At 43.7% G+C, this 14,626-nt stretch overlaps 1 protein-coding gene across 2 annotated transcripts in view; it reads right to left on the bottom strand.

Moving 5' to 3' along the window:
* Window positions 1-797: 797 nt before the first annotated feature.
* The window catches only part of LOC139379635 (uncharacterized protein KIAA0930 homolog), a 70,385-nt gene continuing 56,556 nt past the window's right edge, over window positions 798-14,626 (bottom strand). Inside the window, exons 6-10 of one of the 2 annotated variants that reach the window (XM_071122441.1) lie at window positions 12,489-12,629; window positions 10,526-10,714; window positions 5,208-5,367; window positions 4,612-4,767; window positions 798-3,008 (exon numbers count right to left, since the gene is read on the bottom strand). In XM_071122441.1, the coding sequence (XP_070978542.1) occupies window positions 2,968-3,008; window positions 4,612-4,767; window positions 5,208-5,367; window positions 10,526-10,714; window positions 12,489-12,629 (687 nt within the window). In that variant the 3' untranslated portion in view covers window positions 798-2,967. The remainder of the gene's footprint in view (window positions 3,009-4,611; window positions 4,768-5,207; window positions 5,368-10,525; window positions 10,715-12,488; window positions 12,630-14,626) is intronic. The other variant, XM_071122440.1, reaches the window with a different exon arrangement.

Raw genomic sequence — 14,626 nt, 5'->3', positions numbered from 1 at the left:
AGTAGAATGACCAGGACTGTGACAGTAGAATGACCAGGACTGGTCACAGGTATGTAGGGTTGTATCATCTGGAATTAAAAGTCACAATGTCTTCACTATTGTGTTGATACGGTCTAGGTAGCTCAGCCACCCACAGTTTGAATAGGAAACCAATTTCATCACATTCTCTCTTATTAACACATACAGTAAATAGTCCTATTTTAGACTGTAATACATGACCAGAGTGGATCTGGGTGCAAAGGCTTGTCTAGGCTACCTGCAGCTGTGGTTTATCAGTAGGCTACCTGTAGCTGTGGTTTATCAGTAGGCTACTCTAGACCAGCTGTGGTTTATCAGTAGGCTACTCTAGACCAGCTGTGGTTTATCAGTAGACTACTCTAGGACAGCTGTGGTTTATCAGTAGACTACTCTAGACCAGCTGTGGTTTATCAGTAGGCTACTCTAGACCAGCTGTGGTTTATCAGTAGGCTACTCTAGGACAGCTGTGGTTTATCAGTAGGCTACTCTAGGACAGCTGTGGTTTATCAGTAGACTACTCTAGGACAGCTGTGGTTTATCAGTAGGCTACTCTAGGACAGCTGTGGTTTATCAGTAGGCTACTCTAGGTCAGCTGTGGTTTATCAGTAGACTACTCTAGGACAGCTGTGGTTTATCAGTAGACTACTCTAGGACAGCTGTGGTTTATCAGTAGGCTACTCTAGGACAGCTGTGGTTTATCAGACTGAAGCAGGAGTTGACCAATCAAATCATGAGGCGAATCAGTCTTAACACCAGTAATTTGTCCCTCTTTTCGGTGCTTTTGTGTCAATTATTTTATTAAACAATATAAAGTGTTGGGACAAATGCCAGTTCAGCAATGGACTCTGCAACGTGGACAGATAGACTTCATAATGCTACACATGAGGAAACACAGAAGTATGTGGACACCCCTTCAAATGAGTGGATTTGGCTATTTCAGCCACACCCGTTGCTGACATAAAATCAAGCACACAGCCATGCAATCTCCATAGACAAACAGTGGCAGTAGAATGGCCATACTGAAGAGCTCGGTGACCTTCAATGTGGCACCTTTCCAACAAGTCAGTTTGGGGAAGGCCCTTTCCTGTTTTACCATGACAATGCCCCCCCCGTGCACAAAGTGAGCTCCATACAAAAGTGGTGTGTCGAGATCGGTGTGGAAGAACTTGACTGGCCTGCACAGAACCCTGTCCTCAATCCCATCGAACACTTTTGGGATGAATTGGAACGACGACTGCAAGCCAAACCTAATCGCTCAACATCGGTGCCCGACTTCACTAATGCTCTAATGGCTGAATGGAAGCAAGTCCCAGCAGCAATGTTCCAACATCTAGTGGAAAGCCTTCCCAGAAGAGTGGAGGCTGTTATATCAGCAATGTTCCAACATCTAGTGGAAAGCCTTCCCAGAAGAGTGGAGGCTGTTACAGCAGCGAAGGGGGGGGGACCAACTCCATACTAATGCTCATGATTTTGAAATGAGATGTTTGACGACCAGGTGTCCACATACTTTTGTCCATGTGGTGTACGTATGTTCTGTCTAAATGGTTTTAGTTAGAAGCTCAAAATGTTGAGGCAGTGTCGACATTTAATTGTATTTTGGGTGGCAGGAATGGGCTTCCATAAATACAACTATCCCAGGCTCGCTCCCTCCACCTTTCTCCTCAGAGTCCTGTGATTAGCATATCACTCAGTAAATCCACACCCCCTTAGTTCCAGACAGTCCCACAGTCACCAGGCTCTACGTAACAGCAGCCTGGGGGACGAGACCAGACAGAAACAGGGTTTAGTATCTTACGGCTACTGAAGCCGAGTATCAGCAGGCCCTGCGTTTCTATATTCAGCCATCTTGTTCCAGTGCTGAGGAAAATCTTTCTCACACGTACGTGTGTGTGTGTGTGAATTTCCAAGTCATTGTTTTTAGATGATAATTTCGGTTCCCTGTTGAAAGTTTGTCACGTTAAACTGAAGAGTTGAAGGGTCTCCAGACTGTGAGCCTGATGGAAGCCTACTCCCTGGTCAATACGCAGCCCTTCTGGTCTCAGAGGAACATCCTTTATGTGCCAGTGGTGTGCTGATAGACTGAAGGCAGCACATCCACAAAGCCCTGGGACTTAGACAACGATGTTAGACACACACTCCCTTTAATCTTCCCCGCCTCGCAGACAGAAACACAAACACGCAACGACAAAACAGACAGAAGCTTTATGTTCCCATCAGGAGAAGCGTAACCTTTCCTAAAGGCTTATCAGTGAATAGTTAAGCAGCAGGATATTTACAAGAAAACAGGAGACGTTGTCCAAAATGGCACCCTATTCCCTTTAACAGGGCACTACTTTAGATCAGAGTCCACATAGGGCTAAGGCCAACGTTAGTGCACTAAACTGGGAAGAGAGTTCCATTTTAGATTCGTCCAGAGACATTCTAAATCATTTTAGTTCAGCCAATGGTACTGCACTTCACGACCATTGTGATCCTGACAGGACAGGTGGGTTGCTATGCCCGTTTCCCTGGCGACCGCCTCACACCCACCGGCGAATCCTCATCGAGCAGGAACATGACAGGGAAGAGGCACTTTTTTGATTGGCTGGTTTTCATTGTTCCAAAGTTGTTTTTTAGTCACCTCTTGCCATTGACTCCAGGTTTGGTTGTAGTTCTCTGTCTCGCCACCAGATGGTGGTAGTGTTGCTGTAATTCCTCCATCTCACCATCAGATGGTAGTGTTGCTGTAATTCCTCCATCTCACCACCAGATGGTGGTAGTGTTGCTGTAATTCCTCCATCTCACCACCAGATGGTGGTAGGGTTGCTGTACTTCCTCCATCTCACCAACAGATGGTGGTAGTGTTGCTGTAGTTTTCCATCTCACCACTGGTTTGTAGTGGTGCCTGATGCAGGAAGGCACTTCGTAGGGAGGCTCTGGGGCAGTTAGGAGGACTGGAGCTCTGATCTGCTATGTCATCAGGATGGGCTTCTGTCTCACCTCCAGGATATCTGATGACAGACAACAGAGTCAATGAGCAGTCAATACTGTAATTTACACGACAGGGACAGTCCATAATGGCTCCCTGTCCTCTAGAAAGTGTAAAGAATCTAGATTAGAGGACGCTAGCCGCACCCTCAGAGCATATCCTCTAGAAAGTGTAAAGAATCTAGATTAGAAGACGCTAGCCGCACCCTCAGAGCATGGCCAGACCAGCTGGCTGTTGTGTTATCAGAACATTTTCACTCTCTCTAGCTCAGGTTGTTATCCCCACCATCGTGGGTCTTGACCTGAGGTGATAGGGAATAGTGACCCATTAGGGACTGATAGTGTGTGGGTCTTGACCTGAGGTGATAGGGAATAGTGACCCATTAGGGACTGATAGTGTGTGGGTCTAGACCTGAGATGATAGGGAACCATTAGGGACTGATGGTGTGTGGGTCTTGACCTGAGGTGATAGGGAACCATTAGGGACTGATGGTGTGTGGGTCTGGACCTGAGGTGATAGGGAACCATTAGGGACTGATGGTGTGTGGGTCTTGACCTGAGGTGATAGGGAATAGTGACCCATTAGGGACTGATAGTGTGTGGGTCTTGACCTGAGGTGATAGGGAATAGTGACCCATTAGGGACTGATAGTGTGTGGGTCTTGACCTGAGGTGATAGGGAACCATTAGGGACTGATGGTGTGTGGGTCTGGACCTGAGGTGATAGGGAACCATTAGGGACTGATAGTGTGTGGGTCTTGACCTGAGGTGATAGGGACTAGTGACCATTAGGGACTGATGGTGTATGGGTCTTGACCTGAGGTGATAGGGAACCATTAGGGACTGATGGTGGGTCTGGACCTGAGGTGATAGGGAACCATTAGGGACTGATGGTGTGTGGGTCTTGACCTGAGGTGATAGGGAACCATTAGGGACTGATGGTGTGTGGGTCTTGACCTGAGGTGATAGGGAACCATTAGGGACTGATGGTGTGTGGGTCTGGACCTGAGGTGATAGGGAACCATTAGGGACTGATAGTGTGTGGGTCTTGACCTGAGGTGATAGGGAACCATTAGGGACTGATGGTGTGTGGGTCTGGACCTGAGGTGATAGGGAACCATTAGGGACTGATGGTGTGTGGGTCTTGACCTGAGGTGATAGGGAACCATTAGGGACTGATGGTGTGTGGGTCTGGACCTGAGGTGATAGGGAACCATTAGGGACTGATAGTGTGTGGGTCTTGACCTGAGGTGATAGGGAACCATTTGGGACTGATAGTGTGTGGGTCTGGACCTGAGGTGATAGGGAACCATTAGGGACTGATAGTGTGTGGGTCTTGACCTGAGGTGATAGGGAACCATTAGGGACTGATAGTGTGTGGGTCTTGACCTGAGGTGATAGGGAACCATTAGGGACTGATAGTGTGTGGGTCTTGACCTGAGGTGATAGGGAACCATTAGGGACTGATGGTGTGTGGGTCTGGACCTGAGGTGATAGGGAACCATTAGGGACTGATAGTGTGTGGGTCTTGACCTGAAGTGATAGGGAACTATTAGGGACTGATGGTGTGTGGGTCTTGACCTGAGGTGATAGGGAACCATTAGGGACTGATGGTGTGGGTCTTGACCTGAGGTGATGCGGTGCAGCGGCAGGGTGACGTAGGTCAGGTGGGAGTAAAGCAGGAAGTACTCCTCCGTACGGTTCAGTTTGAGCCAAGATCCCACCAGGGACCGACCTGTACCCGACAGGGAGCGAGACCGCAGGTTGGACTGGTTACACAGGTCTGCATGGGGTCACATGATCCAGGTTATAGGTTAAACACTCTCTCTATTCAACACATCCTGGTTCTACACTCTCTGTGTCTTCAACACATCCGGGTTCTACACTCTCCCTCTCTCTCCAACACATCCGGGTTCTACACTCTCCAACACATCCGGGTTCTACACTCTCCAACACATCCGGGTTCTACACTCTCCAACACATCCGGGTTCTACACTCTCCAACACATCCGGGTTCTACACTCTCCAACACATCCGGGTTCTACACTCTCCAACACATCCGGGTTCTACACTCTCCAACACATCCGGGTTCTACACTCTCCAACACATCCGGGTTCTACACTCTCCAACACATCCGGGTTCTACACTCTCCAACACATCCGGGTTCTACACTCTCCAACACATCCTACACAACACGTGGTGTTTGGGTATAAAATATCATTACCCTCGTCGTCCTCTTCCCTGAAGAACTCTTCACTATCGTTGGCTGAGTGACTCTTCTTCATCTCAGTGATACGGTTCCTGGGGACCTTCCGACGGAGAGAAGGGGAGAAGAACGAGGGGCGGTTCCTCTCCGGGGTGGGAGGGGTGCTGAACGACGTCACCTGACCAAACAGAACACAGACAGCCAATCAGAACCAACGTACTACAGGGAAAACACACAGACAGCCAATCAGAACCAACACCCAGACAGCCAATCAGAACATATCTAATACTACCATCAGTTGCTCTTTTACCTGTGTAGTTAAACTGTAGTAAATTAAACATGGCAGTAACTCAGTAGTAATATAATATACTACAGTAACTCAGTAGTAATATAATATACTACAGTGTATTAAACATGGCAGTAACTCAGTAGTAATATAAGTGTATTAAACATGGCAGTAACTCAGTAGTAATATAATATACTACAGTAACTCAGTAGTAATATAATATACTACAGTGTATTAAACATGGCAGTAACTCAGTAGTAATATTATAGTGTATTAAACATGGCAGTAACTCAGTAATATAATATACTACAGTGTATTAAACATGGCAGTAACTCAGTAGTAATATAGTGTATTAAACATGGCAGTACCTCAGTAGTAATATAGTGTATTAAACATGGCAGTACCTCAGTAATATAATAGTGTATTAAACATGGCAGTACCTCAGTAGTAACATAATATACTACAGTGTATTAAACATGGCAGTAACTCAGTAGTAATATAATAGTGTATTAAACATGGCAGTACCTCAGTAGTAATATAGTGTATTAAACATGGCAGTACCTCAGTAGTAATATAACAGTGTATTAAACATGGCAGTACCTCAGTAGTAATATAGTGTATTAAACATGGCAGTAACTCAGTAGTAATATAATAGTGTATTAAACATGGCAGTACCTCAGTAGTAATATAATATACTACAGTGTATTAAACATGGCAGTAACTCAGTAGTAATATAATATACTACAGTGTATTAAACATGGCAGTACCTCAGTAGTAATATAATATACTACAGTGTATTAAACACGGCAGTAACTCAGTAGTAATATAGTGTATTAAACATGGCAGTAACTCAGTAGTAATATAATAGTGTATTAAACACGGCAGTAACTCAGTAGTAATATAATATACTACAGTGTATTAAACATGGCAGTACCTCAGTAGTAATATAATATACTACAGTGTATTAAACACGGCAGTAACTCAGTAGTAATATAATAGTGTATTAAACATGGCAGTACCTCAGTAGTAATATAGTGTATTAAACACGGCAGTAACTCAGTAGTAATATAGTGTATTAAACACGGCAGTAACTCAGTAGTAATATAGTGTATTAAACACGGCAGTAACTCAGTAGTAATATAATATACTACAGTGTATTAAACACGGCAGTAACTCAGTAGTAATACAGTGTATTAAACATGGCAGTAACTCAGTAATATAATAGTGTATTAAACACGGCAGTAACTCAGTAGTAATATAATATACTACAGTGTATTAAACATGGCAGTAACTCAGTAGTAATATAACATACTACAGTGTATTAAACACGGCAGTAACTCAGTAGTAATATAATAGTGTATTAAACACGGCAGTAACTCAGTAGTAATATTATAGTGTATTAAACATGGCAGTAACTCAGTAGTAATATAATATACTACAGTGTATTAAACATGGCAGTACCTCAGTAGTAATATAAGTGTATTAAACATGGCAGTACCTCAGTAGTAATATAATATACTACAGTGTATTAAACACACTGCAGTAACTCAGTAGTAATATAATATACTACAGTGTATTAAACATGGCAGTAACTCAGTAGTAATATAATAGTGTATTAAACATGGCAGTAACTCAGTAATATTATAGTGTATTAAACACGGCAGTAACTCAGTAGTAATATAATATACTACAGTGTATTAAACATGGCAGTACCTCAGTAGTAATATAATAGTGTATTAAACACGGCAGTACCTCAGTAGTAATATAGTGTATTAAACATGGCAGTACCTCAGTAGTAATATAGTGTATTAAACATGGCAGTAACTCAGTAGTAATATTATAGTGTATTAAACATGGCAGTACCTCAGTAGTAATATAGTGTATTAAACATGGCAGTACCTCAGTAGTAATATAATATGCTACAGTGTATTAAACATGGCAGTACCTCAGTAGTAATATAATATACTACAGTGTATTAAACATGGCAGTACCTCAGTAGTAATATAGTGTATTAAACATGGCAGTACCTCAGTAGTAATATAGTGTATTAAACACGCCAGTACCTCAGTAGTAATATAGTGTATTAAACACGCCAGTACCTCAGTAGTAATATAGTGTATTAAACATGGCAGTACCTCAGTAGTAATATAATATACTACAGTGTATTAAACATGGCAGTAACTCAGTAGTAATATTATAGTGTATTAAACACGGCAGTAACTCAGTAGTAACATAATATACTACAGTGTATTAAACATGGCAGTACCTCAGTAGTAATATTAGTGTATTAAACACGGCAGTACCTCAGTAGTAATATAGTGTATTAAACATGGCAGTACCTCAGTAGTAATATAGTGTATTAAACATGGCAGTACCTCAGTAGTAATATAATATACTACAGTGTATTAAACATGGCAGTACCTCAGTAGTAATATTATAGTGTATTAAACACGGCAGTACCTCAGTAGTAATATAGTGTATTAAACATGGCAGTACCTCAGTAGTAATATAATATACTACAGTGTATTAAACATGGCAGTACCTCAGTAGTAATATTATAGTGTATTAAACATGGCAGTAACTCAGTAGTAATATAATATACTACAGTGTATTAAACATGGCAGTACCTCAGTAGTAATATTATAGTGTATTAAACATGGCAGTACCTCAGTAGTAATATTATAGTGTATTAAACTTGCCAGTAACTCAGTAGTAATATTATAGTGTATTAAACACGGCAGTACATCAGTAGTAATATAATATACTACAGTGTATTAAACATGGCAGTACCTCAGTAGTAATATAATATACTACAGTGTATTAAACATGGCAGTACCTCAGTAGTAATATAGTGTATTAAACATGGCAGTACCTCAGTAGTAATATAATATACTACAGTGTATTAAACATGGCAGTACCTCAGTAGTAATATAACAGTGTATTAAACATGGCAGTAACTCAGTAGTAACATAATGTCAATCCAGTCTATCCTCCAGAACAACCCCCCAACTGAGTCAAATCCAGTCTATCCTCCAGAACAACCCCCCAACTGAGTCAAATCCAGTCTATCCTCCAGAACAACCCCCCAACTGAGTCAAATCCAGTCTATCCTCCAGAACAACCCCCCAACTGAGTCAAATCCAGTCTATCCTCCAGAACAACCCCCCAACTGAGTCAAATCCAGTCTATCCTCCAGAACAACCCCCCAACTGAGTCAAATCCAGTCTATCCTCCAGAACAACCCCCCCAACTGAGTCAAATCCAGTCTATCCTCCAGAACAACCCCCCAACTGAGTCAAATCCAGTCTCTGATATCCACAACTCTAGTGGACATCACACTGAACCTCAGTTAAAGGGGGACAGTATCTCAGGACATACAGAACCTCAGTTAAAGGGGGGACAGTATCTCAGGATATACAGAACCTCAGGACATACAGAACCTCAGTTAAAGGGGAACAGAACCTCAGTTAAAGGGGGACAGTATCTCAGGACATACAGAACCTCAGTTAAAGGGGGGACAGTACCTCAGGACATACAGAACCTCAGTTAAAGGGAGACAGTACCTCAGTTAAAGGGGGACAGTATCTCAGGACATACAGAACCTCAGTTAAAGGGGGACAGTACCTCAGGACATACAGAACCTCAGTTAAAGGGGGACAGTACCTCAGGACATACAGAACCTCAGTTAAAGGGGGACAGTACCTCAGGACATACAGAACCTCAGTTAAAGGGGGACAGTACCTCAGGACATACAGAACCTCAGTTAAAGGGGGACAGTACCTCAGGACATACAGAACCTCAGTTAAAGGGGGACAGTACCTCAGGACATACAGAACCTCAGTTAAAGGGGAACAGTACCTCAGTTAAAGGGGGACAGTATCTCAGGACATACAGAACCTCAGGACATACAGAACCTCAGTTAAAGGGGGACAGTACCTCAGGACATACAGAACCTCAGTTAAAGGGGAACAGAACCTCAGGACATACAGAACCTCAGGACATACAGAACCTCAGTTAAAGGGGGACAGTACCTCAGGACATACAGAACCTCAGGACATACCTCAGGATATACAGAACCTCAGGACATACAGAACCTCAGGACATACAGAACCTCAGGACATACAGAACCTCAGGACATACAGTACCTCAGGACATACAGAACCTCAGGATATACAGAACCTCAGTTAAAGGGGAACACACACACGTTACAGAATAGAAGTGTGTTCCAGCCATCTACATGTCCATTCCTGGCCTCTGACTATTTCATGTTGGATATTCTGTGGGTAATTTCTCTGATTATGAAACCATTTCCCCTCCATGTATATGTATGTACCTGAGAACATGGAATGTTTGTGGTTCTACCATAATGCTTTCCCGACCCTCTAGCGGACGGTCAGCGCCCCGACCCTCTAGTCTAGCGGACGGTCAGCGCCCCGACCCTCTAGTCTAGCGGACGGTCAGCGTCCCGACCCTCTAGTCTAGCGGACGGTCAGCGTCCCGACCCTCTAGTCTAGCGGACGGTCAGCGTCCCGACCCTCTAGTCTAGCGGACGGTCAGCGTCCCGACCCTCTAGTCTAGCGGACGGTCAGCGTCCCGACCCTCTAGTCTAGCGGACGGTCAGCGTCCCGACCCTTTAGTCTAGCGGACGGTCAGCGTCCTGACCCTCTAGTCTAGCGGACGGTCAGCGTCCTGACCCTCTAGTTCTTGACTCAAACCGGTGCGCCTGGCACCTACTACCGTACCCCGTTCAAAGGAACTTAAATCTTTAGTCTTGCCCATTCGCCCGCTGAATGGCACACACATACAATCCATGTCTCAATTGTCTCAAGGTTTAAAAATCCTTCTTCAACCACCTGTCTCCTCCCCTTCATCTACGCTGATTGAAGTGGATTTAACAGGTGACATCAATCAGGGATCACAGCATTCACCTGGTCAGTCGGTCATGGAAAGAGAAGGTGTTCCTAATGTGTCCATGCACGTTTTTTGTGTGTCCTAACCCTCTCGTATATGTGTGTGTGTGCGTGCGTGCCTATTTGTCTACTCTACCTACCCTCTCGTGTAGGGGTGAGTCCAGGTCCTCCTCTGTGCCGCAGGGGGACGTGTCTCCGGTCGGGACCCGGCTGACCGCCATCTCAGCGTGACCTTTGCCCTGCGGCCCCTTCATCCTGACAAACTCCATGTTGTTGTACTTGTAGAAGCCGAACGACATGCGCTGGGCCATCTTCGCTGCCACACTCACCTACAAGACAAACACACAACAGGAAGACTTGATATGGATCGTTTTGAATCTTGTCTTGTATTTTACCATCAACTACAAAGTCCTGTGTTTTTCTGTTAGTAATGTCTGGTCCACAAACTACAATGTCTTGTGTTTTTCTGTTAGTAATGTCTGGTCCACAAACTACAAAGTCCTGTGTTTTTCTGTTAGTAATGTCTGTAAACTCCATTTCATTAAGACAAACATATCCAGTTCTTCTTTCCAAGGTCTTTATATAATTCAAGCAGTAAAGTTTCTCACAGCTTGAGGCTGATTTCACATTTTCACAGAATATTCAGAAAGATGTTTCTACAACTTGATTGGAGTCCACCTGTCATGAATTAAATTGATTGGACTTACTTTGGAAAAGCACACACCTGTCTATATAAGGTCCCACAGTTGACATGAGGTCGAATGAATTGTCCACAGAGCTCCTAGACAGGATTGTGTCTGGGGAAGGGTACCAAAACATTTATGCAGCATTGAAGGTCCCCAAGAACACAATGGCCTCCATTTTTAAATGGAAGAATTTTGGAACCATCGAGACTCTTCCTAGAGCTGGCCGCCCAGCCAAACTGAGCAATCGGGGGAGAAGGGCCTTGGTGGTCACTCTGACAGAGCTCCAGAGTTCCTCTGTGGAGATGGGAGAACCTTCCAGAAGGACAACCATCTCTGCAGCACTCCACCAATCAGGCCTTTATGGTAGAGTGTCCAGACGGAAGCCACTCCTCAGTAAAAGGCACATGACAGCCCTCTTGGAGTTTGCCAAAAGGAATCTCAGACCATGAGAAACAAGATTCTCTGGTCTGATTGAACTCTTTGGCCTGAAGGCCAAACGTCATGTCTGGAGGAAACCTGGCAGCATCCCTATGGTGAAGCATGGTGGTGGCAGCATCATGCTGTGGGGATGTTTTTCAGGGGCAGGGACTGGGAGACTAGTCAGGATCGAGGGAAAGAAGAATGGAGCAAAGTACAGAGAGATCCTTGATGAAAAGCTGCTCCAGAGCGCTCAGGACCTCAGACTGGGGCGAAGGTTCACCTTCCGACAGGACAATAACCCTAAGCACACAGACAAGACAACGCAAGAGTGGCTTCAGGACAAGTCTCAATGTCCTTGAGTGGCCCGGCCAGAGCCCGGACTTGAACCCGATCGAACATCTCTGTAGAGACTTGAAAATAGCTGTGCAGCGACACTCCCCATCCAACCTGACAGAGCTTGAGAGGATCTGCAGAGAAGAATGGGAGAAACTCCCCAAATACAGGTGTGCCAAGCTTGTAGCATCAGACCCAATAAGACTGGAGGCTGTAATCACTGCCAAAGGTGCTTCAACAAAGTACTGAGTAAAGGGTCTGAATACTTATGTAAATTTGATATTTTTTACATTATTAACACAATTGCAAAAATGCTTGTCGTATTGTGTGTAGATTGATGATTTAAAAAAAATAATGATAATAATAATGAAATAAATAGAATAATGATGTAACAAATTTTGGAGAAAAAGTCTACGGGTTCGCAAACTTTCCAAATACACTGTAGGGGAATTCTCCAGAGAGAGGAATCCCAGATATATATCTATAGAGTAGAGAGACATCCCAGATATATATCTATAGAGTAGAGAGACATCCCAGATATACATCTATAGAGTAGAGAGACTTATTCTGTTGTCGTAAACCTTCTTCAGAGAGGAATCCCAGATAGATATCTATAGAGTAGAGAGGAATCCCAGATAGATATCTATAGAGTAGAGAGACTTACCCTGTTGTCGTAAACCTTCTTCAGAGCTTCGTAGCGGATGGAACCTTGGAAGACGACTCCTTGGAACGTGTTGCTCTTATCACTGGCTACCAACTCCACACACACCATCTCCCCCTCGCCTACCGTCATGTCACAAAACACCTACACACACACAGAGAGACAGAGAGACAGAGTGAGAGAGCCAGAGCCAGAGCCAGAGACAGAGACAGAGACAGAGAGACAGAGAGAGAGAGAGACACACACGTTAGAACAGTGATTCTCAACTAGTGGGTTGCGACCCAAATTGGGTCTCGGGAGGTTCTGAATGGGTCGCGGGTATCTCTAATGAACGTATCCTCTGCAGGAGAGGTAACTCTGGGTCTAATGATGGACTGACCTTCATGTCTTAAAGTAACGATGGACTGACCTTCATGTCTTAAAGTAACGATGGACTGACCTTCATGTCTTAAAGTAACGATTGACTGTTGTTTCTCTTTGCTTATTTGAGCTGATCTTGCCACAATATGGACTTGGTCTTTTACCAAATAGGGCTATCTTCTGTATACCACCCCTACCTTGTCACAACACAACTGACAGGCTCGCACCCATTAAGTAAAGAAATTCAACAAATTCACTTTTAACAAAACACACCTGTTAATACCTCATGAAACTTAGGGCTCCCGAGTGGCGCAGGGGTCTAAGAGGCGTCACTACAGTCCCTGGTTCGAATCCAGGCTGTATCACATCCGGACGTGATTGGGAGTCCCATAGGGCAGCGCACAATTGGCCCAGCGTTGTCTGGGTTTGGCCGGGGTAGGCTGTCATTGTAAATAAGAATTGATTCTTGACTGACTTGCCTCGTTAAATAAAGGTTAAATAAAAACACATTTAAAAAGCTGGTTGAGAGAATGCCCAGAGTGCAAAGCTGTCATCAAGGCAAAGGGTGGCTACTTTGAAGAATCTACAATATATTTTGATTTGTTTAACACTTTTCTGGTTACTACATGATTCCATATGTGTTATTTCCTAGTTATGTCTTCACTATTATTCTACAATGTAGAACATAGTAAAAAATAAAGAAAAACCCTGGAATGAGAAGGTGTTCTAGAACCCTGGAATGAGTAGGTGTTCTAGAACCCTGGAATGAGTAGGTGTGTCCAAACGTTTAACTGGTACTGTATATTATACTATATGTACTGTATGTATTTTTAAAATACTGTGATTTAAATTATCAGCAGCGCTATTAAGTGGATTTGGTCGTCGTCGTCTGAAACCAGTGAACTTTACATTCTTCAAGAATATGGGCAACATTTTATAGTCATATAATTGGTTTATTAAATATCAATATAGCATAAAAAAAAATACTTTTCTATATTATTTTCCGCGATGTGAATATTAAGTCGTGACAGACAACCTGGTTCAATTATGTTTCCCGAAGCAAAACCAGTTGAGAACCGCTGCGTTAGAACACGGAGTGTCTGTTTACAAGAATGGTTTGCAGAGTCAAGTCGTTTAGCTGAGAAAGCTGATACCAGGAACTGAAAAGACCGGTTCAATCACTGCTGTTTTATATTATCACTGTAAAAACGTAAAGAAAGTCATCGATTTCCTTCCCAGGCAAATAATCCATTTGTAACTGTCTGCCATGAGGTTAATACACTGGAATCAGGGGACTACCATTAATACACTAGAATCAGGGGTCTGCCATGAGGTTAATACACTAGAATCAGGGGTCTGCCATGAGGTTAATACACTAGAATCAGGGGTCTGCCATTAATACACTAGAATCAGGGGTCTGCCATGAGGTTAATACACTGGAATCAGGGGACTGCCATGAGGTTAATACACTGGAATCAGGGGACTGCCATGAGGTTAATACACTAGAATCAGGGGTCTGCCATGAGGTTAATACACTGGAATCAGGGGACTGCCATGAGGTTAATACACTAGAATCAGGGGTCTGCCATGAGGTTAATACACTAGAATCAGGGGACTGCCATGAGGTTAATACACTAGAATCAGGGGACTGCCATGAGGTTAATACACTAGAATCAGGGGTCTGCCATGAGGTTAATACACTAGAATCAGGGGTCTGCCATGAGGTTAATACACTAGAATCAGGGGTCTGCCATGAGGTTAATACACTAGAATCAGGGGTC

The sequence above is a fragment of the Oncorhynchus clarkii genome, chromosome 21 (genome assembly GCF_045791955.1).
Source record: "Oncorhynchus clarkii lewisi isolate Uvic-CL-2024 chromosome 21, UVic_Ocla_1.0, whole genome shotgun sequence".
NCBI classification, from domain to species: Eukaryota; Metazoa; Chordata; class Actinopteri; order Salmoniformes; family Salmonidae; genus Oncorhynchus; species Oncorhynchus clarkii.
This window is presented reverse-complemented; position numbering and strand designations above follow the sequence as displayed.